The sequence below is a fragment of the Meles meles genome, chromosome 6 (assembly GCF_922984935.1).
Source record: "Meles meles chromosome 6, mMelMel3.1 paternal haplotype, whole genome shotgun sequence".
Lineage (NCBI taxonomy): Eukaryota > Metazoa > Chordata > Mammalia > Carnivora > Mustelidae > Meles > Meles meles.
In genome coordinates this window covers 88,251,833-88,277,496 of record NC_060071.1, presented here as the reverse complement: position 1 = coordinate 88,277,496, position 25,664 = coordinate 88,251,833, and the positions used below count along the sequence as shown (strand labels likewise).

The following is a 25,664-nucleotide window of genomic DNA, read 5'->3' as shown; positions in this document are numbered from 1 at the left end:
AGAGTCCTGGGATCAAGCCCCGTGTTGGCCTCCCTGCTCAGTGGGAAGCCTGCTTCTCCCTCTCCCTCTGCTGTCCCCCTGCTTGTTCTCTCTCTGTGTATAAAGTAAATAAATAAAATCTTTAAAAGAAAGAAAGAAAGGAACGAATGAACGATCAAGAATTTGGTGGATTAAGGACAAATAGGTTAGGGAGGGATGAAGGCTAAGCAAGATGAGGGGGCACAGGGGCTGAAATCTGGCCCACTTTCTGCTGTCAAGCTGTGAATTGTGAGGCCTGCCAAGGAGAGCTGCTTTTTTCTAAATGTGCACAAAGATGTCACATGGGTCAGCAGTGACCCCAAGAGGGATCCAGCATAATGCCAGGAGACTGCAGCCTGAAAGGAAGAGATACAGAGTGATTTCTTCATAAGAAAGAATAGACCAGAGATTTTTAAGTTCAGAAATGTTAAAATCCAATTTAGGTCAGTCTGCCCTAAATATCATCTCCTCCATGCCTCTCTTTTTTTGATAACATCTGCTCACGTACATTACAGTTGAGTAGTGCTTCAGAGAGAAGAGATTGAGGCAGTCTCCAGTGAGGGGGTGAGGTGAGGAAAAGAAAGAAGCAACACTGAATCCAGGGCTGTAATGTGGCTGGAAACAAGACCTCAACCAGAGATACCAAGAGGAGACTAAGCTCCAGAGAATCCTCAGAGACATTGGGGATGAATATTTGAACCAACTGCTATTCGAATTTCAAGTCCATGCAGCTGACATTTATATTATGCGTACATAAATATCACCTAAGATCATTTGAGTTTTTAACAAATGGTACTGGAACAACCAGACATCCGCATGCAAAAAATAAGTAAATAAATAAAATAAAAATCAATCTTGATATAGACCTTATACTCTTCACAAAAAAATCACTCAAAATGGATCACAGACCTACATGTAATATACGAAACTATAATACCCCTAGAGGGCAATATATGAGAAAATCCAAGTGACCTTGAATTTACTGATGACTTTCTAGATACAACACCAAAGGCACAATCCATGAAAGAAAAAGCTGGACGTTATTAAATTTGAAGTGTTCTGCTCTGTGAAATATACCGTCAAGAAAATGAAAAGCTAAGCCCCAGATTAAGAGAAACTATTTGGAAAAGATATTTCTCTGAAAAAAAACCCGTTATCCAAAATATATAAAGAACACTTAACACTCAACAATAGGAAACAGACAACCTGAGGAGCCAAGATCTTAACAGATACCTCACCAAAGAAGATATGCAGATGGCATGTGTTCTATATGCTCCACATCATATGTCATCAGGGAAATGCAAATTAAAAGCAACAATGAGATATTCTGGATGGCCAAAATCCAGAACATTTCCAACACCAAATGGTGTTGAGGATACGGAGCTAAAGGAACTCCCATTCATCGCTGATGGGAATGCAACCGGAGAAGACAGTTGGGCAGTTTTTCACAAAACTAAAAACACTCTTGCCATACGATTCAGCGATAATGCCCCTTGATATTTACCCAAAGGAGGTGAAAGTTATGGACCCACGAAAACCTACAGACAGATATTTATTGTAGTTTGTTTATACTTGCCCAAAGCTGGAAGTGACCAAAACATCCTGCCGTGGGTGAAAGGATGAACTATGAAACATCTAGACAATGGAGTATCAGGCCATGAAAAGACATGGAAGAAGCTTAAATGTATTTTACTAAATGAAAGAAGCCAATCTCAAGAGGTACAGACCTGGGGTGGGTGGGTGGCTCAGTCGGTTAAGTGTCTGCCTTCAGCTCAGGTCATGATCCCAGGGTCCTGGGATGGAGCCCCACATCAGGCTCTCGGCTCAGTGGGGAGTCCCTTTAACCCCCCCCCCCCCGCATCGTGTTCTTTCTATCTATCTCTCAAATAAAAAGAAAAGCAAAGGAAAAGAAAGGTACTGTATGATTCTACCTCTATGACACTCTGGAAAAGCCAGAACTATGGCAACAGTAAAAAGATCAGTGGTTGCCAGGGGTGGGGGATGAGGGAATTGATGAAGAGGTGGATCACACAGGATTTTAAGGGCAGTGAAGCTACTCTATGATACCATAGTGGTGGATACTTGTCACTACATATTTGTCCAAACCCACAGCATGTACAACACAAAAAGTGAACCATACTGTATACTGTGGACCCTGTGTGGTAATGTGTCAATGCACATTCACCAGTTGTACCTAATGTCCCACTCAGGTGGGGGATGTTGACAGTGTGGGAGGCTACGCATGTGGTGGGGGGGGGGGCAGGGAGTATGTGGGGAATCTCTAATTTCCACTCAATTTTGTTATAAACCTAAAACTGCTCTAAAAAGTAATCTACTTAAAAAAAAAAAAATCACTGAAGGAAGTGAGATCTGAGAAGCTAACAAACTTGTTCCAGGAAAAACAGCCCATCTGTGATTGAAGTATGGCTCATGCAACTTCTGCTTTCTGCCATGGGGAAATAAGAGGAACCAAATTCGCTGCCTGCCTTAAACATTTTTTTAAACTGTGCAAAATATTTGAAACAATGGTCTCAGACATTGGATGAGAGGCAGTAGAGAACAGTAATCTCTGAAGGGAAATAAAAAGATGAGGCCTATGGTCGCTCTGGCTTCCTGCCTGGGACGTTTCTAGGCAGTGGCACAGAAAGGCGGAAGCTAGGTCACGCCCTGCAGCCTCCCCGAGTGAAGGAGACAGAGTTGAGAATTTGCGAAGACTCAGGTGGCTGGAATTCTCAGGGCAGAGCACCAGAGAGACTGGCTGCAAAGAAAGAGAGAGCGAGCTCCAAAGATCTGAACAGGCTTCCCATCAAGTCTTCATGTGTGAGGAAACTACTATTATATTCTAGTTTGGGAGCTCAGAAGTGAGAAAGAGTCTCATGGGGCTAAAACAAAGGTGTGGGGGGGGCACAAGTCCTTCTGGTGGCTCTAGAGGAAAATCTGCTTCCTTGTCTTTCCCACCCCCACACAGTTGCCTGCATCTTTTGCCTCAGGGCCCCCTTCCAGCCATATTGCCCCTCTCTCACGCTGTCACCTCTCTGGGTCTCCTCTTCTGCATCTTTCATTTACAAGAAGACTTGTGATTGATTACGCTGGGCCCACCTCATATAATTCAGGATTCCACCGCTTCTCAAGGCCAGCTGATTAACAAACTTAATTTCATCTGCAAATTTAACTCGCCTTTGCTTTGGAAGGTAACACATTCCCAGGGTTTATAGATTAGGACATAACCTCTTCAGAGGCTATCGCTCTGCCTACCATGTCCTGTAGACTACTTGGAATTAGAATTGTGCCCCTGAAGTGCCATCCGTAAGGAGGACAGGAAGTCTGTTTTGGAGGGCAGTTTTGCAGCTTTGCTGGAAAACGAACTGAATATCCTCAGGATGCCTTTAGAGCTGTAGGAAGAAGTTTTTGAGCACTTCCAGATCCTTTTTTAGGAGCATTCAAACAGCAAACCCATTTATTACTGTATTATTAGTACACTTAATTTCTACAAAGGACCATGCAAAATGTTCTCATACTATTCCTTGCCCTTTTATTATTAGTTAATTAATTAATGTGTTTATTTATTTGTTTGTTTTTAAAGATTTTATTTTGGGGGCCTCTGGGTGGCTCAGTGGGTTAAGTCTCTGCTTAACTATGCTTCTTCTATTCTTGATTTTTTTTTTTTCTTCATTGAAAGAGGACAAAAAGCGGTGCCTGGGTGGCTTAGTCGTTAAGCGTCTGCCTTCAGCTCGGGACATGATCCCAGGGTCCTGGAGTGGAGCTCCAGGTCAGGCTCCCTGCTCACCAGGGAGCCTGCTTCTCCTTCTCTCTCTGCCTGTCGCTCCCCCTGCTTATGCACACTTTCTGTCAAATTAATAAATAAAATCTTTTTTAAAAAACGTTATTTTTAAGTAATCTCTACACCCAACTATAAAGATTAAGATCCTGAGATCAAGAATCGCATACTCGACCAAATAAGACTGCCAGGCACCTTGAGAAAACATCTTATTTTATTTACTTACTTACTTACTTACTTATTTTTAAAGTAGGCTCCATGCCTAATGCGGGGCTTAAACTCACAACCCTGAGATCAAAGTCACATGCTCCACTGAGCCAGCCAGGCACCCCTCTTGCCCTTTTTATTTTTTAATATTTGTTATTGAATTATAGTTGACATACATTATGCCTTATCCTAAATGTTATGAAATAATGAGCCAGTTGATACAAAATCCATTATCCAATAAATGTGCCAGTGGGAGATACTTTTGCATGTGCACCTAATTCAGGCCATGTTGAAGTACCCAGCCAGTGTCCCAGGGTGTTGGTTCACTCAGCAGAAGCTTCAGTGTAATCTCACAACATTTGTGGTTTAATGAAACCTTCCCATCCCCACTGCCTTTCTTCTTCTGGGGGACTAAATCAGACAACTGAGATCAAGCACAGCTGATCTTTCCAAGGAAGATGGCACCTCCCAATGGCTTCACCCTCTCCTGGTTTCCAGACAATAGAAGTCTGGAGGAGGTCTCCTACTCCTAGTACTCTTCATGGGGTCATTCTAGCATTTCTGAATTTTCTTCTTTCCAAAGCTACCTGATGTTTGGCTTCCCGGTCTCAAGATCAGCCCCCCTTATTCAGTGGTGGCTTGGGCCCTTGGCTTATAGTCAGTCTTCCATTCCAACTCAAGTTGTCATTCTCTTTGCTCTGCTCATGTCCAGTGACAATGCCTCCATTTAGTTTTAGCCCCTCCTCCCTTCATGGTTATACCCTGACCTTGCTGTCACTGGGAACTGCTCCTCCACTGGAATAATAGATTCCAACTCCCCACTCTCTGGCCAGGGCATCCCATTCTTCCATCTCCCTCCCTCCCATTGTTCTCCCAGCTGCCTGTCATAAACAAGTTAAAATCTCAGTAGTTGTATTAGCTAACCTTTGCTATCTAGTAAGCCTTCCTAACATTTATTGGTGTGAAACAACTAACATTCCGTTACGGAGCACTCGGCTGGGCCTGCGGCAATGGCTGAGGCAAACAGGGGCATGCGGATGCACGAGTGCCCTTTAAGGCCTGAGCACACTGTCAGTCACCTCTGCTGGCCAAAGCAAGTTATATTGTCAAGCCCAAAGTCAAAGGGCTAGGAAGTACACTCTGCCCACAATGAGGCCATTGCAAAGGTGTTGACATGGGCGAGAGGGAGGAGGAGGTTAAATCGTCGGGGCCAACAATTCAGTCAACCACAGTGGCTCACCACAATAAAAAGATTTTTCTCCCTCATTTCACAGTTCAGTGTAGTCAGCCGGAGAACTGTGCTCTACCCACTCAGGCACCCAGCCTTCTGTTATGGGACTTAACCATCTCTCTTGGCTTCATCGTTCTCTGCAGGTGTGGAAAGGCAAAGTATGTCGGAGGATCACTGCAGTGCGTCCCCAGTGATGTCCACGTCCCGATCTCCAGGATCTGGGAATGTTATCTTACATTGCGAATGGGGCTTTATAGATGTGATAGAGGATCTTGAGATGGGGAGATGATCCTGGATTGTCTGGGTGGTCCCTTAATGTAATCACTAGAGTCCACAGAAGAGGAAGGAAAAGGTCAAAGGAGGAAGGAGGAGATATGAGGATCAAAGATATTGGGGTGAGGAAGGAGCCATGAGCCAGAGCACACAGGCAGCCTCCAGAAGCTAAAAAAAGGCAAGGAAATGGATTCCCCATTAGATCCTCCAGGAGGAACGAATTCTGTGCACCTCCTGACTTTAGCCCAATGAAAATGATTTCCAACTCACAGCCATAGATGTATCATGAGAACAAAACTGTGTTGTTTTAAGTAACTAAATCCATGGTAATTTGTCAGAGAAGCAGTAGGAAAAGGAATACAATCATAAAAGAAGTTTTTCACAGGCAGCCCTGTGCACATCTTTTTCACTCACAACGTATTTGACTTAGTCACACAGCTGCTCCTATCTCTATGGGTCTGGGTAATGTAGTCTCTTTGGCCAGGGAAAAAAAGAAGAGGGTTTGGTGACTATCTCCTCCGCAGCCCCTCACAGATCCTCGGGCCAGACTGAACGTCCCTCCCTTCCTCAAGGGCACCACCCTCCTGCCCCAGACCAGACTTTTACAATTACTGCAATTGCCACAAGATGGCGAATCCTGTGGCAGGTGATGGTGGTCTTCACCCAAATTTCTGAGACGCCCCCACAGCAAGTTTATGCAAGGTATGGGTTCAGTTAAATGCGAGAGGGGGAGAGCATTATCTTTAATAATTTAGGATTTAATGGATGCCTTTAAAATGAGGATGCACGTGTTCTGGCTTTCCTTTTTAGAAACTGCAAGGCAAAGGAAATTGTGTAAATAGAAAGGTCAGAGACATGACTAAAAAATGTGGTTGTAGAATACAAAAGAGTGAATAATTCAATACATTTGCTGAGTCAAAAAGCAGAAAGAAACTTCAAGAGGTCGTCTGGCCCAACTCTCTTCTTCTGGGAAGGCTCAGACCAAAATCATCCCAGCTGGGGCAAGGGTGGGGTGTGGGGCAGGGGAGGGATGGAGACAGGAAATAGGGGGTGGGGGTAGGATCTGTTCTGTTCTGTGATCTCTAGGCATGCAGGAGGCATTGTATAGATTTTCCAAAGTTTTGTCTGAGTCTTCAGATCATCTCTACAGTAGCTAATATGTTCAATATCTGCTAGGTGTCTTACACACGAAGACCTGTAGGCACCCAATTTACTGTCTTCTGACTTTGAGGAACGGCTGCGGAGTGGATAAACTTCTGGGACTCGACCATATCGCAAGGAAAACTAAACCTCAAAACTTATTTCTGCCTAATAGGACTGAACTGCCAGGTTAGCATGGGGGCAGCCTTTGGACAAGTCATCTCTGAGTCCTCAAACTGATCAAGAACAAGAGTTTCTCGGGGCATTTGGGTGGCTCAGTTGGCTCAGCGTCTGACTCTTGATCTCAGGGTCGTGAGTTCAAGCTCTGCATTGAGCTCAGGCTCCACACCCACTCTACATAAAAGAAGAAAAAATGAACAAGAGTGCCTCCCTATTACCAGCATATATATCACTGAGTCTGATGCCCCCATTCCTTCAGACATAAAGTCTGAAGAGAGGAAATCAGGACCTGCGTGTCTGTCTATGCCCTCCTGTTTTCTTGCTTTCTTTTCCCCCCACATCAGGGTTGAAGAAGGCTGGAGCTACTGTCTCCCTCACACTCTAGCCTCCCAGTAAGGCCTAAAGAGCAGGCAGGAATCTCTTGTTTACATTGTTAGGGGAGCTCTATGATCGAACTCCTCCAATGGCCAAGTGTCCTGCAACTAAGACCAAGTGACTGCTCTCCCTTGCTCTGGGGCAGTAAACCTCAAGGCTCAGGCCAGAGATGGAAAGGTAGGGAATAAAACTTAGGAATGTGCTTATATTTAGCATTTTAATATTTTAATATTTACAGAAGCAAGTCCTGTTTTATTAAGTGGAGGAGCTAGAACTCAAATGAGTTCTGTCTGATTCAAGTCTTTGCACTTCAGAAGTTATTCTTGAACTTTTTTGCTCAAGGTCAGCCTGGCTTCCTAATATATTTCCCAGCCTTTTCTTTCCGTTTTATTGCAACTTGATTAAAACCATTTGTTGAGGATCCATTAAGGATCTATGTTACCATGATGGCGGACTTCCTGCCCTCGAGATTTCAATCCTTTCAGGCTTCCGCTGGCCTGGGTTCTGCTGGCCCTGTTCCTGCCTTATTGCCACCTTCAGGTTTGAACTTCTTCCCTCTGTAAGCGAACCCTCCTTGAATCTCTTAATTTGAGCGTGACATCTGTTTCCTATTAGAATCCTGACCGAGAGACAGGAAGTCCATAACTCGCCTGCCAGAACTCACATGGTAGATGGCTAGCTGAGTTGTGGGGCCTTCCACAGTGCAGAGGTGCTGCCCAGTTCGGGAGTTACTGTCATTTCCCAGACCGTCCTGTGCCAAGACCGACCATGTGACTGAATGTAGGCAGAAGAGCTATTCCTGCCACCAGGCCTGACCCGCAGAAGCTTCCCACTTGACCCTGCTGCTCTCTCTGCCCTTGCCCAATAGCATCTGTGGCTCTAGGGCAGGCATTAACCCTTTTGTGCTGTGGATATCTGAATCCCTTTTCAGAATCATGCTTTTTTTTTTTTTAAGATTTTTTTTATTTATTTATTTATTTGAGAAAGGGAGAGAGAGCAGGGGGAAGGGCAGAGGAAGAGGGAGAGAGAATCTCAAGCAGACTCCCTTCTGAGCGTGGAGCCCAACTCAAGGCTTGATCTCATGACCCTGAGATCATCACCAGAGCCAAAATCAAGAGTCAGATGCTTAACTGATGGAGTCACCCAGGCATAACTTCCCCCATTTTTTTTTTTTTTTTTTTTTAGATTTATTTATTTGACAGACAAAGATCACAAGTAGGCAGAGAGAGAGGCAGAGAGAGAAGAGGGAGCAGGCTCCCTGCTGAGCAGAGAGCCCGATGCGGGGCTCGATCCCAGGACGCTGGGATCGTGACCTGAGCCGAAGGCCGAGGCTTTAAGCCACTGAGCCACCCAGGTGCCCCACTTCCCCCATTTTTAATAAAGTTTTTATTTTGGAATAATTTTAGATTTACAGAGAAGTTGCAAAGATAGTGTCTTACTCCACTTGGGCCACTATAAGGAAATATCATAGACTGGATGGCTTATAAACAACAGAAATTTATTTCACACAGTTCTGGAGGCTGAGAAGTCCAGAGCAAGGCACAGGCAGATTCAATGCCTGGTGAGGGCTTGCTTCCTTATAGACAGCCTTCTTCTTACTGTAACTTCAAATGGCAGAAGGGATGAGGGGTCTCTTTGGGGCCTCTTCTATAAGGGCACTAATTCCATTCATGGGAGGCACTAATCACCTCTCAAAGAACCCATCTCTTAATACCATCACATGGGGCATTAAGATTTCAACATATGGGGGCGCCTGGGTGGCTCAGTGGGTTAAGCCGCTGCCTTCGGCTCAGGTCATGATCTCAGAGTCCTGGGATCGAGCCCCGCATCGGGCTCTCTGCTCAGCAGGAAGCCTGCTTCCTCCTCTCTCTCTCTGCCTGCCTCTCTGCCTACTTGTGATCTCTCTCTGTGTGTCAAATAAATAAAAAAAAAATCTTAAAAAAAAAAAAAAAAAGATTTCAACATATGGATTGGGTGGCGGGGGATGGGGGGACATAAGCATTCAGTCCATTGCAATAGTGAAGAGAATTTCCTTTTACTCCCCACTCAGTTTCAATGACCTCTAATCTTACCACCTTACATTACGGAGGTACATTTGCCAAAACTAAGAAACCAATATTAGTATATTGTCATTAACTAACCTCCAGACTTTATTCAGATTGAGCTTGTTTTCCCATTAATGTCCTTTTTCTGTTTCAGGATCTAATCCAAGATAATATGTTGTACTTAATTGTTAAGTCTTCTTAGTGTTGGGGATCTCTGGGGGGTTCAGCCAGTTAAGTGTCTGCCTTTGGCTCAGGTCATGATCCCAGGGTCCTGGGATGGAGTCCCACACCAGGTTCCTTGTTCAGCAAGAGCCTGCTTTTCCCTCTCCCTCTCCCTGCCTCTCCCCCTGCTTGCACACGTTCTCTCTCTTTCTCTCCGACAAATAAATAAAATCTAGAACAAAAAAAAAAAAGTCTTCTCAATGTCCTTTGGTCTGTGACAGTATCTGTACTTCCCTTATTTTTAAAAAGTTTATTTATTGTTTTTAGTAATCTCTACATCCAATGTGGGGCTCAAATCCATGACCCCGAGGTCAAGAGTCACATGCTCTTCTATCTAAGCCAGCCAGCCACCCCTGTTTTCCCTTTTTTTCATGACCTTTGACAGGTACTTTTGAGGAGTATCAGTCAAGTATTTTGTAGAATTCCAGAATAATGTTTTAAATGCATAAAATAGGATTATAAAGAAAACAAGTCATATTGAAATACAGGTATTGGAATTTTTTTAAGTTGTGATACAATATCATGTGGGGTTTTTTTCTTTAGATTTTATTCGTTTATTCATCAGAGAGAGAGAACACAAGCAGGGGGAGCGGCAGGCAGAGGCAGAAGCAGGCTCCCTACTGAGCAAAGAGCGGGATGAGGGATGAGCTTCATGTTTCTGGAACTCTTGGACCCAGTTATGTCTGAGCAACAGAACCAAAGGGACAAACAGAAGGGAGTGCCCAGGGCCTATGGCTGAGTCTCCATGGGGTGTTTCTAGGCCTTTTGTTCTGGGAGCTGGAATCGTTTCCTGATACATTTCCTTTCTTGAGACTCCTATGGTAGAGGTTGCGGCCCCCTCCCAGGCTGGCTGGGACTTAACCTCATTAATCTTTTCTGGACAGTGGTTCTTGCCCAGCTACCCTTTGATCCTAAACAAAGGGATAAGCTACTCCTAGAAAGATTAAAGCAGTAGGGTGAGACAGCAAGTTTTCCAAACAAGGCATGGGGTTTGTATACATAACTCATTCTCCTTTATGCAAACATGCAGATACCTATTCAGAAAAGAATGCTGTGACCTTTTGAAATATCTTCTTTAAAACTGTGTGTAAACTCCTAAGAAATAAATTCCCTGAAGTCACTTCATTCTTTTTTTTTTAATTGAGATATAATTCACATACTATAACCCGCCCTCTTTTAAAGTATACCATTCAAGGGCACCTGGGTGGCTCGGTCGATTAAGTGTCTGCCTTTGGCTCAGGTCATGATCCCAGGGTCTTGGGATCGAGTCCCTCATAGGGCTCCCTGCTCAGCAGGAAGTCTGCTTCTCCCTCTCCCTCTGCCTGCTGCTCACCCTGCTTGTGCTCTCTCTCTGTAAAATAAATAAATATTTTTTTAAAAGTCAAGTATACTATTCAGTAGTTTCTAGTATATTCACTACGTGCAACCATCATAATTATCCAATTCCAGAACATTTTCATCACTGTAAAAAGAAACCACATACCCAGTAGCAGTTACTCCCTATTTCTCCCCCGACCTTGCCCAGCCCCTAGCAATTGTTATTTACTTTCAGAGATGTATGTGTATAAAGAGATAATTTCAATTTTTCTGACCTTTTTCCTTAAAAACACATCAGGTAAGATCTGGCAGAGCACTTTTTTTTTTTTTTAAGATTTTGGGCGCCTGGGTGGCTCAGTGGTTTAAGCTGCTGCCTTCGGCTCAGGTCATGATCTCGGGATCCTGGGATCGAGTCCCGCATCGGGCTCTCTGCTTGGCAGGGAGCCTGCTTCCTTCTCACTCTCTCTGCCTACCTCTCTGCCCACTTGTGATTTCTCTCTGTCAAATAAATAAATAAAATCTTTAAAAAAAAAAAAAGATTTTATTTATTTAGGGATGCCTGGGTGGCTCAGTCGGTTGAGCGGCTGCCTTCGGCTTGGGTCATGATCCCAGTGTCCTGGGATTGAGTCCCGCATCGGGCTTCTTGCTTAGCTGGGATCCTGCTTCTCCCTCTGCCTCTGCCTGCCACTCTGCCTGCCTGTGAGCTCACTCTCTCTCTCTGACAGATAAATTAAAAAAAAAAAAAAGATTTTATTTACTTATTTGACAGAGAGACACCAAGAGAGGGAACACTAACAAGCAGGGGTAGTGGGAGAGGGAGAAGCAGGCTTCCCGCTGAGCAGGGAGGCCAGTGTGGGACTCGATCCCAGGACCCTGGGATCATGACCTGAGCCAAAGGCAGATGCTTAATGACTGAGCCACCCAGGCACTCTAGCAGAGCCCATTTGTAACAAAAGCTTTACAAAGCATGTTTATAGGGGCACTGGTCTGGCTCAGCTGGAAGAGCATAAGACTCTTGATCTCAGAGTCTTGAGTTTGAGACCCATGTTGGGGATAGAGATAACTTAAAATAAATAAAAATTTAAAAAAAAATAAAGCATGTTTCTAGAAACCTGTGAATAGTCCCGTGGAACTCTTTTTGAAAATTGCAGTACCTCACTCAATGTTGCACATAAGAGTACTCAGTCCAGAGGCACTGGGTGGCTCAGTTGGCACTGGGTGCCATCAGGTTATGGTCTCAGGATCATAAGATGGAGCCCTGGATCAGGCTCTGCGCTCAGGCTCAGCAGAGAGTCACCTTGAGATTCTCTCTCTCTCTCCCTCTGCCCCTTCCCTGACTCATGCTCTTTCTCTCAAACAAATAAATCTTAAAAAAAAAAAAAAAAGTGCTCAATGCAACTACCAAATTGAAATTTCATCCAGGAAACCTCATCTGGTATTGAAAAAATTTAGATGCCATCTATGTCAGCATAGTGAATGTATAATTGTTAACATTAAGGTTAATTATCTGTTCATCAACCAAAAGAAAGAAAGGACCCAGCTTAAAAGTCAATGTGATATGACTATGACTGAGAGAGGACACGGGATTTCTCAGCTCCTGAATTCAATCTTTAAAAGATGAAACATATAGCATTGATGTCAGTGTGAGTAGAGGGAGTATCCAAAAATGATTTGAAGTTGCTAAGTTTTGCTTTTTGGATTAATCACTTTTTTTTTTAAAGATTTTATTTATTTATTTGTCAGAGAGAGAGAGAGAGAGAGCACAGGCAGACAGAGTGGCAGAGGGAGAAGCAGGCTCCCTGTGGAGCAAGGAGCCCGTTGTGGGACTCAGTCCCAGGATGCTGGGATCATGACCTGAGCCGAAGGCAGCCGCTTAACCAACTGAGCCACCCAGGCGTCCCTGGATTAATCACTTTTTCAGGAGACATCTTGGGTCAATGTTCTTTGCAACAAGGATTTTTAAAAATATCCCAGGTTCCAAAATACAGGGAAAAGTGGAAGTGAAAATGTTTCTCTCTCTCTCTCTCTCACACACACACACACACACACACACACACACACGGACGTGAAAGAAAAAGGGTGAAAAATCCTAGAGAAGTAGTAGAATATCTTATGTGGGGGAAGTGTAGCTTTTGTTTTGAAGGCAGAAATTCTTAACTAGGAAAAAAAGGCAAGAAATGCTTAACTAGAGAAACAATGGGTTATGTGTGGCACAGCGTCCAACAATTTTGTTAACTCTTTTAAAATTTTTTCAAATTAATTTTATTTCAAAAATTGTTTGGAAGATTTGTACTCTTTGTTTCTGCTTTCCCTGTAGGGCCTAAATCCTCAAGTGAAATAATGGAATATAACAAAAGATGAAAGAAAATATGTCTAAACATAACTTGGTTTCCCTTCTCCTAAAGCATTTCACATCTGGGATTAGAGGGGTAGGAAATCTTAAATTATTTCAATACCATTTTAATTTTTCTAACTACTTATGAGTGTCATGTGTTAGGCACCTCCCTGTATTTCTTGCAGGTTTCTGTCTCCTCCCTCCCCTGCAGCTCTGTGATGGAGGAATGAGGGCATCGAATCATCAATATTGAAATACGACTTGGAAATGATTTAACATAATATATATGCTGCTTTTGTTCTAGGCATGGAGCAACACTAAACTGTCCTCTATGTCTCTATCCTTACCAACTCGTGTTTAAATCAAAAGAGGGCGCCTGGGTGGCTCAGTCATTAAGCATCTGCCTTTGGCTCAGGTCATGATCCCAGGGTCCTGGGAACGAGCCCCACATCAGCCTGCTCTGCAGGAAGCCTGCTTTTCCCTCTTCCACTCCCCCTGCTTGTTTCCCCCCCCCCTCAAATAAATAAATAAAATCTTTAAAAGTAAATAAATAAAATAAAATAGGCAAAAAGTCTGTGCTAGACTTCAGTGTAATGGTTTTCGGCTTCTAAATGGAATTCTTCCACATAGAATTAGAGGAATGAACATTAATCAATAAATCTGTATGTGCCTTGGGGTCAGGGTTCTGTAGAGATGATGTCACTTTTTCTCTTGGTCCTCAGGCACTATGGTCAAGATTATTTCAGCTGGTCCACGACTGGTACCAATTCCCAGGGCTGAATCCCAGGAAAGTGGGATTTGATTGTGTTTCTCTAAGAGTAATTTTCATCTCTGGAACATTCACTTTTCCACCTTCATTCTCCTGAGACATGACTCTTTATTTTTTGATCTTCTATATATGGTGTCTATATTGTTTGCTTGCTTATTGATTTATTTAAATAAAGTGTGGTTTATGAACCACAGCTCCCAGTTGGCCATGCAATCACAAGTGTAAACAACCAATACACTTACAACCATTCTGTACCCATGCAACCATTCTGTTTTTCACTTTCAGTACAGAATTCAACGAAAACATGAGATAGTCAACCCTTATTGTACAATAGGCTTTGTGTTAGATGCTTTTTGCCCAACTGTAGGCTAATATAAGTGTTCTGAGCATGTTTAAGGTGGGGGAGGCAAAGCTACGATGTTGAATAGGTTAAGTGTATTACATGAACTTTCAATTATGGTATTTGCAATTTATGATGGTTTTATCAGGTTGTAACACCATCATAAAGTGAGGAAGATCTGTGCTATGTCTAGAGACTCCTTATTTTTTGTTGTGAGATCACACATTTCTGTACTGCTCAGTTTATTCGAATTGATGTTTTCTGTTATTTGCAGGTAAACATACCCTGACTGATATAATTGGAAAAAACAGGGTTCAGCAATCTTTCTGTAGAGAATTTTGTTGTAATATAACTCCCAGGGAGGAGGGAAGAATTAGGACCCAAAGGTTGTCCAAAACAAGAAATGGTCTAGCATTCGAGGAAATGAGGAGTTGATAAAAATACATTTTGATGAAACCTTCTTTGATCAGAACATGATAAAAGGAATTAAACAGTTTTCTTCTAAATCTAATTAAATAATCATTTCAGATTTTGAAGATTTTTCTTCTAGAAAAAAAGTTGGTTTTTGTTTGATAAAAATGTTCGAAGCAATACATTTTTTTATTTTCCCAAAATTTAAAAGTGACTTGTTTATTATTCTCTAAAAGTTTACTTTTCTCTAAAATCTTCCAATACTTTTGTTTTTGAAACACTATTGAGTATCTACTCCCAACTGTAATATTTTATTTTTATGTAGCTAAATCTATGAAATAATCAGATTGTGAGGGGTGCCTGGGTGGCTCAGTGAGTTAAAGCCTCTGCCTTCGGCTTGGGTCATGATCCCAGGGTCCTGGGATCAAGCCCCGTATCGGGCTCTCTGCTCAGCGAGGAGCCTGCTTTTTCCTCTCTCTCTGCCTAGTTGTGATCTCTCTCTGTCAAATAAATAAATAAAATCTTTAAAAAAAAAATCAGATTATGATTCAACACAATATGCTTGTGAAATTTATATAGAAGTAGGTAATTTTATAAAAATCTATTAAAACAAGATGAAAAATTGATTATTTGGCTAAAAGTACTAGGGAAGGGACTACTGGGGCGGGGAGCACAGTCAGTTAAACAACTAACTCTTAGTTTTAGCTCGGGTCATGATCTCAGTCAGGGTCCTGGGATCGAACCCCATGTCAGACTCCACACTTGGTGTGGGGCTTTCTTGGGATTTTCTCTCCCTCTCCCTCTCCCACTCATGGTGTGTGTGTGTGTGTGTGTGTGTGTGTGTGTGTCTAAAATAAATAAATAAATCTTTTTTTAAAAGTACTAGAGAAAAGATATTAAGATTAAGATATAAGATTTAAGACATTAAAACTTGTTTTAATATCTTCTCGATTTATTCTATAAGTAGTGGAAAAATCTGTTGTGTGAGCTAATTTTAATCTCTTTTCCTTTGATATTCCTTAAACTCTGTAACTGCCTTTTTTTTTTTTTAAAGATTTTATTTATTTATTTGACAGAGCTTACAAGTAGGCAGAGAGGCAGGCAGAGAGGAGGAAGCAGGCTCCCTGCAGAGCAGAGAGCCAGATGTGGGGCTCCATCCCAGGACCCTAGTCGATCATGACCCTAGTCGAAGGCAGAGGCTTAACCCACTGAGCCACCCAGGCACCCCTGTAACTGCCTTCCTGATAGTTGTTAGTATCCGTTACTGATAATTTCTTCTTATCATTTACAAAGTATAGTTTGAGACCTTTACCCAGATAGATAGGCTTAGGTATTAATGAATAACTTTATTATTTCAAGGTTGGGTTCTCTATTCATGTGAGTTTCCAGCCATTGATTTTTTTTTTTAAGATTTTATTTATTTCTTTGACAGAGAGAGGCACAATGAGAGAGGGAACACAAGCAGGGTGAGTGGGAAAGGGAGAAGCAGGCTTTCCACAGAGCAGGGAGCCTGAAGTGGGGCTCAATCCCAGGACCTGAGCCGAAGGCCGACGCTTAACGACTGAGCCACCCAGGCGCCCTCAGCCACTGATTTTTTTTTTTTTTTTTTAAGATTTTATTTATTTACTTGACAGAGAGAGAGATTGCAAGTAGACAGAGAGACAGACAGACAGAGAGGAGGAAGCAGGCGCCCCGCCGAGCAGAAAGCCCAATACAGGGCTTGATTCCAGGACTCTGAGACCATGACCTGAGCCGAAGGCAGAGGCTTAACCCACTGAGGCACCCAGGTGCCCCATCAGCCATTGATTTTAACTGCAGTAATTACTAAATATCTTTGTTGATAATTTTATTTGGTTACTCATATTTTAAATCTTGTTTTTAACTAGTGATTTCTAAGTTTAACATTTGATAATTTGAGTGTTTCTGTACAATGTTTCCGGTCTTGGCTTAAGTCTTGAAACCTTTGGTTAATGATCAGAGACATTTAGGTGGTCCTAGGTGACACTTCTCAACCTTTGTCCACAGGACACACTTACCCTCCTATCAGCTGTATGCAAATCCCACTCATTAACTGTAGCTCCATTCTCTCTTCATCTAGGAAGCAGAGCTCTACAGGCATTACCTTCAATCCAAAAACAAAATAGGAATATTGGCACTTTTCACCAGCAACAAATTACTAGAACATTCCTCCTGACACTTCATCACACTATACTGACACCGCATGATGCCTCATGACTCCTAGTGAAAAAACACTCCTCCAGTAGTTACTACAATGCACTGGAAAACAAGAAACAAATGACAAAAAATAAAGCCACCCCCCACCTAAGTGGAGAATAACCCTTGTTTGGGCAGTACCTTAACTTCTCTATGCCTCAGTTCTCCTTACATACAAAAAGTTCTTCTTGTAGAAAGCTACAAGAAGTTCTTAAGAAATTAATAGTTTATGGGGTGCCTGGATGGCTCAGTGGGTTAAAGCCTCTGCCTTCAGCTCAGGTCATGATCCCAGAGTCCTGGGATGGAGCCCCACCATTGGGCTCTCCACTCAGTGGGGAGCCTGCTTCTCTCTCTGCTTGCTACTCTGCCTGCTTGTGCTCCTCTCTCTCTCTGTCAAAAATAAGTAAAATCTTAGAAAGAAAGAAAGAAAAGAAAGAACGAACAAACCACTGGTGGCAAGATGTAGAACGAGGGAGAGAGAGATAAAAATAAGAAAAGTTAAAAGAGTATTGCAAGGGTCCAGAAAGATACTGAGGGTAATTGCTGTGGAAGGGAGGAGAGGGAGGACTGGGACCAATTTAAGAGATGAGACAATAAATTACAGATGCAACAGAATCTGTTACTAAAGTCACGAGTCACGAGTGAGGGAGAAGAAAGGATTTGAATAGGACTTGGAGGTTTCTGGTCTGAAAAGTGGAAGGATGCCGATGCCATTAAGTGACTGGAAGCACAAGGATGGCATGTACGTTTGCGCGTGTGTCCGCGTGCGTAAAAGGTGACATGGGGCAAAGGCTAAGGAATGATTTTGTCCCGTCTTTTAAATTGCCTGTGGACACCCATGTGGTGCTGTCCGGCCGGACAGTTAAGAGTGGATCTGGAGGCGCTCGTTCATAAAAAGGAAAGAAATGCTCTTGTAACGCGAACAGCTCACTTTTATAGTCCTTAACCATTAGCACCCTAAACCCTGGAGTTATTACCTCACCAACCGTAAAAGCTTGATTACAGCTCACTGTGCGAAGGCCCTTAGTTCCCATAATTTCTATAGGCAAAATATTAATTGTGATTAATTATTGTGTGGCATAATACAAAGACTAGGCGATTTATTGCGGCTTCAGGAGGACGCTCGTTTGGTTTTTTTCCGCTGCAGCCCTAAGGGAAAGGAAACTGGACAGCTCCCCAGGTAGCATTCGGCCCCTTCCGGGTCAGAGCCGGCCAGCCGCGACCTACCCGCAGCCATGTGGGTCTGGGCCTACGGGCCCTTTCCGACTGGGGTGCTCCAACCTCGGGCGGAGGGCCCTGCTTTCCTCCTGCCTACAGCTTACCGCCCCCGGCCCCCCGCGCTAGGGCGGGGCGGGGCAGGCTGCTCGGAGACCCCGCCTCCTCCTGCCGCCACCAGCCCCGCCTCTGCCTCTGCTGCCGGCTCCCTTCGGCCCCGCGGTGCGGTGCGCGCTTGCGCCGGCCCTCGCCTCGGAGCAGCCATGATGGTGGGTGTTCCAGCGGCGCCGAGCCCCGGGCGCGCGGTGGGGGTGGCGGGCGCGGGGCGGGCGCGGGGGCCGCGCCGGCCTAGCACTAATGTCTCCCTTTGTGTCTCCCCAACTCCATCTTCTCCCCTGGTGCGCCGGGTCCGGCGATCCTGCAGGAAGGCCTGGACGACGGCTCCGACTTCCTCTCGGAGGAGGACCGCGGAGTAAGTTCTGCCTTCTTGCTCACGGGACCCTTCCGCCCCCGCCCTGGCCCCTGGGTGTGGTACCAGGAAGGGTCCCCAGTCGCGCTGCACCTTTTCCCCGGCGTCCTCCTTTCGGTTTCCTCGCTGCACCGCGCCCCGCCCTCTTGTAGCCGTTCCTCCCTCGGGGCCGCTCGGTTCTGATTTCCTGGGGACCCACCGCAGCTTTCTTGTCCCCCGCCCCGCCTCAGACCCTCCCTTGGACCTCCTTCCCCCGCCCAGCTTGGGGCGCAGGTGGGAAGTGGAAGTGGAGGCCGGAGCTGGATCCTTACCCCCCAGCCCCTGACACTTTGAGGGGTTACGAAAACCCATTCTCAGACCTTTGTGGTGGCAACCTCAGTTTTCTCACGTTGTGGACGTCGAACCCGCTGCCTCCCACTTTTCTCACCTTCTAAAACAGATACAGTACAGGCTTTTTGTAAATTACCCGTTTGCAAGGAATTTTACGGTTGCCGAACCTTAACTCTTCTCCAGTATCCTACCAGATTTTGCAAAGTGCTGGAAGCTCATGGTGCCTTCACGTTTCTTTCTTTCTTTCTTTTTTTTTTTTTTTTTTGCCTTCACGTTTCTTAATATCCAAAAAAATACATTTTTTTTTGCGGAGTTCCCTCGGTGGTTTGAGGCCAGTTGCCTGCTACTTAAGAAAGGGCCTCCAGGCTCTGATCCCTCCCTCATGTTCTCTCCCCTCTTTTGCCTTGTCTGAAGCTGGGGGGTGGGAGGGAGGTACGTTGTACAAGTAAGCGCTTGAAAAGTATTGATACATGGTGATTGCAGCTGAGCAAGGTTCCTTGGGTCCATCACATTTGACAGCCTGCACTTCAGTTTTCCATTTTGCCTTTACTTATTCATGTTAGGTAATGTGAGAGACACATCAGTTAGTCGATTTTTGGCAGGTGACAAAATATTCTTGTAGGATATTACTGTTTTTTAAATAAAAGATAAGGTAGTATTAACTGGCGAGCTTTATAAAGTTTTCAGATGGTAAGGAGGATAACAGAGTGGGCTGCCTCCTTTTATAAGTGATGTTTTTTTTTTATAAATGATGTTTTAATAAATTTCTCAGTTTACACAAAAGCATCATTTAGAATTTAGTGTGTGAAAGCATCATATAGGATTTCTGGTTATTTCTAAAAAGTTTAGTTTCTACAAGAGTTTTAAAAAACTCTGTAGATGTGTATCTATATCTTATGGGATAAGACAGTAGCATTAGATGGCCACTTAAAAATTACATTTTGGGGCGCCTGGGTGGCTCAGTGGGTTAAGCCGCTGCCTTCGGCTCAGATCATGATCTCGGGGTCCTGGGATCGAGTCCCACATCAGGCTTTCTGCTCATCAGGGAGCCTGCTTCCCTCTCTCTCTCTCTGCCTGCCTCTCTATCTGCTTGTGATCTCTCTCTGTCAAATAAATAAATAAAATATTTTTTTTAAAAATTACATTTGGTGGTGCACCTGGGTGGCTCAGTGGGTTGAGCCTCTGCCTTCACCTGGGGTCTTGATCTTTGGGTCTTGGGATCAAGCCCTTCACCCTGCCCTCTGCTCAGCAGGCAGCCTGCTTCTCTCTCTCTCTCTCTATCTCTGCACCTCTGCCTCCCTGCCTCTCTGCCCACTTGTGATCTCTCTGTCAAATAAATAAAATCCTTAAAAAATTACATTTTGGATTTTAAAATAGGAAAGACAGTAGAGTTGTGTAAGGAAAGGAGATGTATCGATTATAGTACAATTAAACTGATTTTTCTAAATAGAAGTTGGCATTCTTTATTTAGATGACTCTGTCTCTAATTTTTATGGTCTACCAGAAAAAGCAAACAGAATTTGCTCTTTTGTAAAATCTGGCTAATGTTCAATAAAAGTATTAATTTTTTGAGTATTTATTTTGATATGAAAAGCAGAGTATTTTCTAGTTAATATTTGCTTTCATTGCTTTATGCCTTTGGTAAGATTTGTTTATAAAACTTGAAGCATGTAATGTAATATGTTTAAAAACTTTTTTCAGGGGCACTTGGGTGGCTCAGTGGGTTAAAGCTTCTGCCTTAGGCTCAGTTCATGATCCCAGGGTCGTGGGATCGAGCCCCGCATCGGGCTCTCTGCTCAGTAGGGAGCCTGCTTCCCCCTCTCTCCCTCTCTGCCTGCCTGTCTGCCTACTTGTGATCTCTGTCTGTCAAATAAAAACTCTTTTTTTTCATGTATTACAAAATTAAAGGGAAAGAGAGACAAAGAGCATGCCTAACTAGAAGGAAATGGAAAAAACATTACCATGAATTACAAAGCATTTAGGTTGTCATGGTTAATATGTATATATGTCCAGTTCTTCCTTATTTTTTGTCCTGTGGAATCATAGTAATAATTATAGGTGGGCACTGTGTTAAGTACTGTATAAGCATTGTTTCATTATATTCTCTCATCATCCTTATGAAACTTTTAGTATTTGCCTTTTACAGATAAGAAATCTGAACCTTGGGGAAACTAAGCGGTGTAAGGTCACACAGCCTATGAGGGGGAGAGGTGGACTTTAAACAAAACCATGTTTCTGATACCAGAGCCAGTACAAGTATTTCTCAAAGTGACCTTGAAACATTTGCTTCAGAATCACCTGGGGTGTTTGGAAAATAAAACAAGTTTCTGGGCCCTGCCCTAGTAAATCAGAATCTCCCGAAGTAAGGAGGACAGATAACTACTACTTTTTAAAAATCCTGTGTAATTGTCATATACTACTTTTTCAACAAGCACCCAAGAAGATTCTTTTGTGCACTGAAGTTTGATTACAACTGCATAGTTACCCTGCTCTTCCATCATTTCAGGAACAAATATCTGGCCTGTTTAAATTTCCTTATATTGTGTTCGTTCTGATAGAAATAGATTGCCATATTTAGAGCTTTTAGACATTGTACTTTTATTTTAGGTTATTGTGCTCAGCCTTTTAAGAAACTCTTGAGAGAGAAAAAGCATGAAGTGCATGTATCAATAGGAATTTTTTTTAAAGGATTATTTATTTATTTATTTATTTGACAAGATCACAAGTAGGCAGAGAGGCAGGCGGAGAGAGGAGTAAAGCAGGCTCCCTGCCCAGCAGGGAGCCTTATGCAGGACTCTATCCCAGGACCCTAAGATCATAACCCAAGCCAAAGGCAGAGGCTTTAACCCACTGAACCACCCAGGCGCCCCTCAGTAGAATTTTGATACAAATCACAGATTCAAAAATAATGTAAGCTTTCCTACAGAGCAACAAGTAAGCAAAATTAAAGTTAGTATTTTTAAATACATTCTTAAGCAGTCTTAAATTTTCATCATGATTTTTGGATCAGAAGAGAATCTTATTGCCTTAAAAAAATACTGTCTTGTGAAAACTTAAAAAGCAGGCTTTAAGAAATACACAATATTGAAAATTACTGGTCACTCTTTAGCCATACCTCTACATAATAGGCTATTTTTCCCCAAAACGAAAGACAGTAACGTATTATTTAGTAAACAAATGAGCCCTTTGAACTGGACACAGTTTGCTTAGATGTGCTTGTTAAATAAAAGCAGTGAGTGCCAACACATTGTTGGCATAATTTGCTAGCATTTGCTTTTAATTGTAAATAATATGTTTACTGTTTTCAGAATTACATCAGGTGGAGTAACTACACCTCTTCTGGATTCCTAGCCTTCTCTCTCTCTATCTCTCATCTTTGTCATATTATCATTTTCTAGTCATACAGGCAAGAAACTTCTGAATCCTGTCCTTCATCTCCATATCAGAATAGTCATTGAGGCCAGTTAAGTCTCTCTTTTTTTTAAGGTTTTATTTATTTATTTGTCACAGAAAGAGCACAAGCAGGGAGAGCGGCAGAGCCTGATGCCTTGGGATCATGACCTGAGCCGAAGGCAGACACTTAACTGACCCAGGTGTCCCCAAGGCTGGTTAATTTCATCTCAAAAATGTTGTTTAAGCCCATCTTTAATGAGTATGGCCCCACTTAATGTCCTTGCTATTTCTTAACCTGTCATTAGTCTGTGTCTCCTTTCTGTCTACCTTCCAGTCCAGCTTCACATTATTTAAAGTTTCCTGACTTTAAATGATTAAATCATATAACGACATTAGTCAAAAGCATTTACCTGGACCCAGTTCTTCTTGCAGTAAGGTTCAAACTCCTTGGGCTAGCATTAAACACCGTTCATGACATTTTCAGGCTGGCTTCATTTCTCAGTATTTCTGTCCCACTAGACATATTCTAGTCTGCTTGTCATTGCCAGGGCACTTTAATGTCTGCTTTATCCATGCCTATTAATGTGGCAGAGTGTTGTTTGTTTGTTTGTTTTCCCCTCACCTTTTTTTTTTCCCCGCTTGAAATTTGATTTATCTTTGAAGACTTGGCCATATGTCGGCATTTTCTTTGGTACTTGCACAGCATTTAGTTTGAGCATATTCCACATTTATTGATACTTAAGATAAAAATGTGACATCGATTATGTTGGCAGAGGATAGGAAGATGAATGTTGGCAAAGGAAAAAGAGAAAGTTCCTGCCCTAAGATCATCACAGTGTAGTGACAGACTTAGGATAAAGTGCCATAGAAGTACAAAGGAGGGAGTGTTTGCCTTTGGGAGAAGGGGAGGTAGTGAAGACATAATGATAGCTGCATACTGACTTAGCATTTACTGTGGGCCAGGTACTTTCCATATACTCACTCAATTCTCAAATCCCTGTTTAGTAGCTGCTACTTTCTAGTTTGGAAAGGAGATCTGAGGTTCAGAGATATTAAATAACTTGCCCAAGGTTGTAATAGCCAATATGAGCTGAAGTCAGACTCAGGCAGTCTAGCTCCAGGTCTGGCACTCTTAACTGCTGTGCTGTCACCTAAATGAGCTAAGCTTTAAATATTGACCAGGAATTTTGTAGGCTTGCCAGCAGAGTGGGTAGCCTGGGTAGGTAATTTGCTTCCACCTGGAGCACTTGTTCTCACAGGAAGCAAGGGTAGATAATGGATAGTATAGATCAAGTATAAATTGCATAATAACTAAGATTCCAGGCAGTGGGAAGTCCTTGGGGATGTTAAGCTGCAAAAGACCTATGCCTAGGTGAAAATAACATTGTAGATTACTCTAATGTGGAGGTTGATTCTTCCTCTCACAAAGCAGAGAAGCCAGTTAACAGGTTGTTGTAATAGTCCAGATGAAAAATGATGAAGGTATAATTAAATCAGAAGAGAGAATGAAGGAAGGGACATAGCAAAGAGATGCTTAGGAGGTAGAATTGGCAGGGTGTGGTGACTGTATAAGTACATGGGCTGGGCAGAGGAGAAGGAGAAAATGAGGAATGCAGGGTAAAAGAACTGAGATAGATAATATGTTTGGTTTCATATATGTTGGATTTTTTTTTTCATATATGTTGGATTTGAAGTACCTATAAGGTATCTGATCCCTTTCCTGCCAAAGATGTGAAAGGGTGAGGATTGTGTCTTCACTGCTCTATCCCTAACTCCTAGGACAGTGGTTTTGCACATTGAAGGCACTCTGTTTTTGTTTGTTTGTTTGTTTGTTTAAGATTTTATTTATTTATTTGACAGACAGAGATCACAGGTAGGCAGAGAGGCAGGCACAAAGAGAGGAGGAAGCAGGCTCCTGGCTGAACAGAGAGCCCAATACGGGGCTTGATCCCAGGACCCTGGGATCATGACCTGAGCTGAAGGCAGAGGCTTTAACCCACTGAGCCACCCAGGCGCCCTGGCACTCCATTGTTTAATAAGGGAGTACTTCCAGGCAGATATGTCTAGTTGGTACTGTGAAAGTATGATTGGGAATTTAAGAGGTTTGAATTAATGGTAAATATTTAGGAGCTACAGTCGAGAATGGCTGAGATTGCCCAGGTTAGATAGCACCTGTGGAAACCAACATTTAAGGGCTATAGGGAAGAATAATCGATTGATGGCTGAGAGAGGTAGGAGGGATATGAGATAAGTCCCCAGAAGTTGAGAGAGTTTAAAGGAATTAGAATGATCACTAAGGCAAAAATACTGCAGAGAGGACAAGAACAGTAAAAAGTTACTGGATTTAAAAATTAGGTACTCAGTGTGTGAAGGGTTTGTGAGACAGAGTCTAACCTTAACTAGAAGAGCGGTGTATGAGCAGGTCCTGAAGCAGACAGCAAAGTTAAATGCTCAGGTGAACAGATGGATGTTGCTTATGAAAAAGTGGAAAAGATGATGATGTTAGATTTTTTTTTTGTAGGAGAGTTTATTGATAGGTCTGAGGGAAAACAGCTTCTAGTGTTGTTTCTTTGGGATGTGGGAAACCAGGTCACTTGTTGAGAGTGGGGGTGGAAATGTAGAGGGTTGAGGTAGTAGAAGTTGGGAGTAGTTGCTAAAGGGAATCAGAGGGGAGCTGAGCAGATCTATTCAAGAGTGTGAGTGGTTTTAAGAGCCGAATGCAAATCGAAGACCATTAATTCGTAGTAGACCAGTATAAACAATTGTGACTTTTCTGTACCCACACCAGCAACTCAGAAGGCAAAGGCGATTGTTGAATTGATCCTGAGTGTGGGAATTTGCAAGCCAGGTATGGCAAAAAGAGCAATGACAGTTGACCTGACCAGTAAGAAAGAAAGTGGAATGACGTATCATGCAGGGGTATGGAAAAGGAGAGAAGCAGAGAGGGTAACACACTGCAGACGTATAGAAAGGTCACAGAACGGGAGATACTGATAAGGTTAAATTGTACACAGGGTACAGTCTATGAGGAAGAAGAATGGGAAGTACTTCCTTTTGTGTTTTATTACATAGTTGATTGTCTCCCTCACTACCAATTTCTTGAAGGCACAGCTTTTTGTTCACCTTACGTGCTCCATGGTACCCAAGTAGTTGTTTGAAATCTGTTAAAACGAGATGAAAAATTGATTGTTTGGTTAAAAGTACTAGGAAAGGGGTTTCTAGGTGACACAGTTGTTTAAGCATCTGGCTCTTGATTTTGGTTCTGGTCATGATCTCAGGGTCCTGAGATCCAGCCCCCGTTGGGCTCCACACTTGGTGAATTGTCTGCCCTACCCCCCACTCATACTCTCTCCCTCTCTCAGATAAGTGGATATATATATATATATATATATATATATATTT

The 25,664-nt window shown here is 43.0% G+C and overlaps 1 protein-coding gene and 1 long non-coding RNA gene across 4 annotated transcripts in view; one reads left to right on the top strand and one right to left on the bottom strand.

The window, feature by feature from the left end:
- The window catches only part of LOC123944098, a 32,544-nt gene extending 13,816 nt beyond the window's left edge, over nucleotides 1–18,728 (bottom strand). The window contains exons 1-2 of the long non-coding RNA XR_006818734.1: nucleotides 18,633–18,728; nucleotides 16,678–16,763 (exon numbers count right to left, since the gene is read on the bottom strand). This is a non-coding gene — a long non-coding RNA (uncharacterized LOC123944098). The remainder of the gene's footprint in view (nucleotides 1–16,677; nucleotides 16,764–18,632) is intronic.
- The window catches only part of SNX6 (sorting nexin 6), a 60,752-nt gene continuing 53,051 nt past the window's right edge, over nucleotides 17,964–25,664 (top strand). Inside the window, exons 1-2 of one of the 3 annotated variants that reach the window (XM_046008844.1) lie at nucleotides 17,964–18,339; nucleotides 18,495–18,542. In XM_046008844.1, coding sequence (XP_045864800.1) covers nucleotides 18,091–18,339; nucleotides 18,495–18,542 — 297 coding nt within the window. In that variant the 5' untranslated portion in view covers nucleotides 17,964–18,090. The remainder of the gene's footprint in view (nucleotides 18,340–18,494; nucleotides 18,543–25,664) is intronic. The other 2 variants (XM_046008843.1, XM_046008841.1) reach the window with 2 other exon arrangements.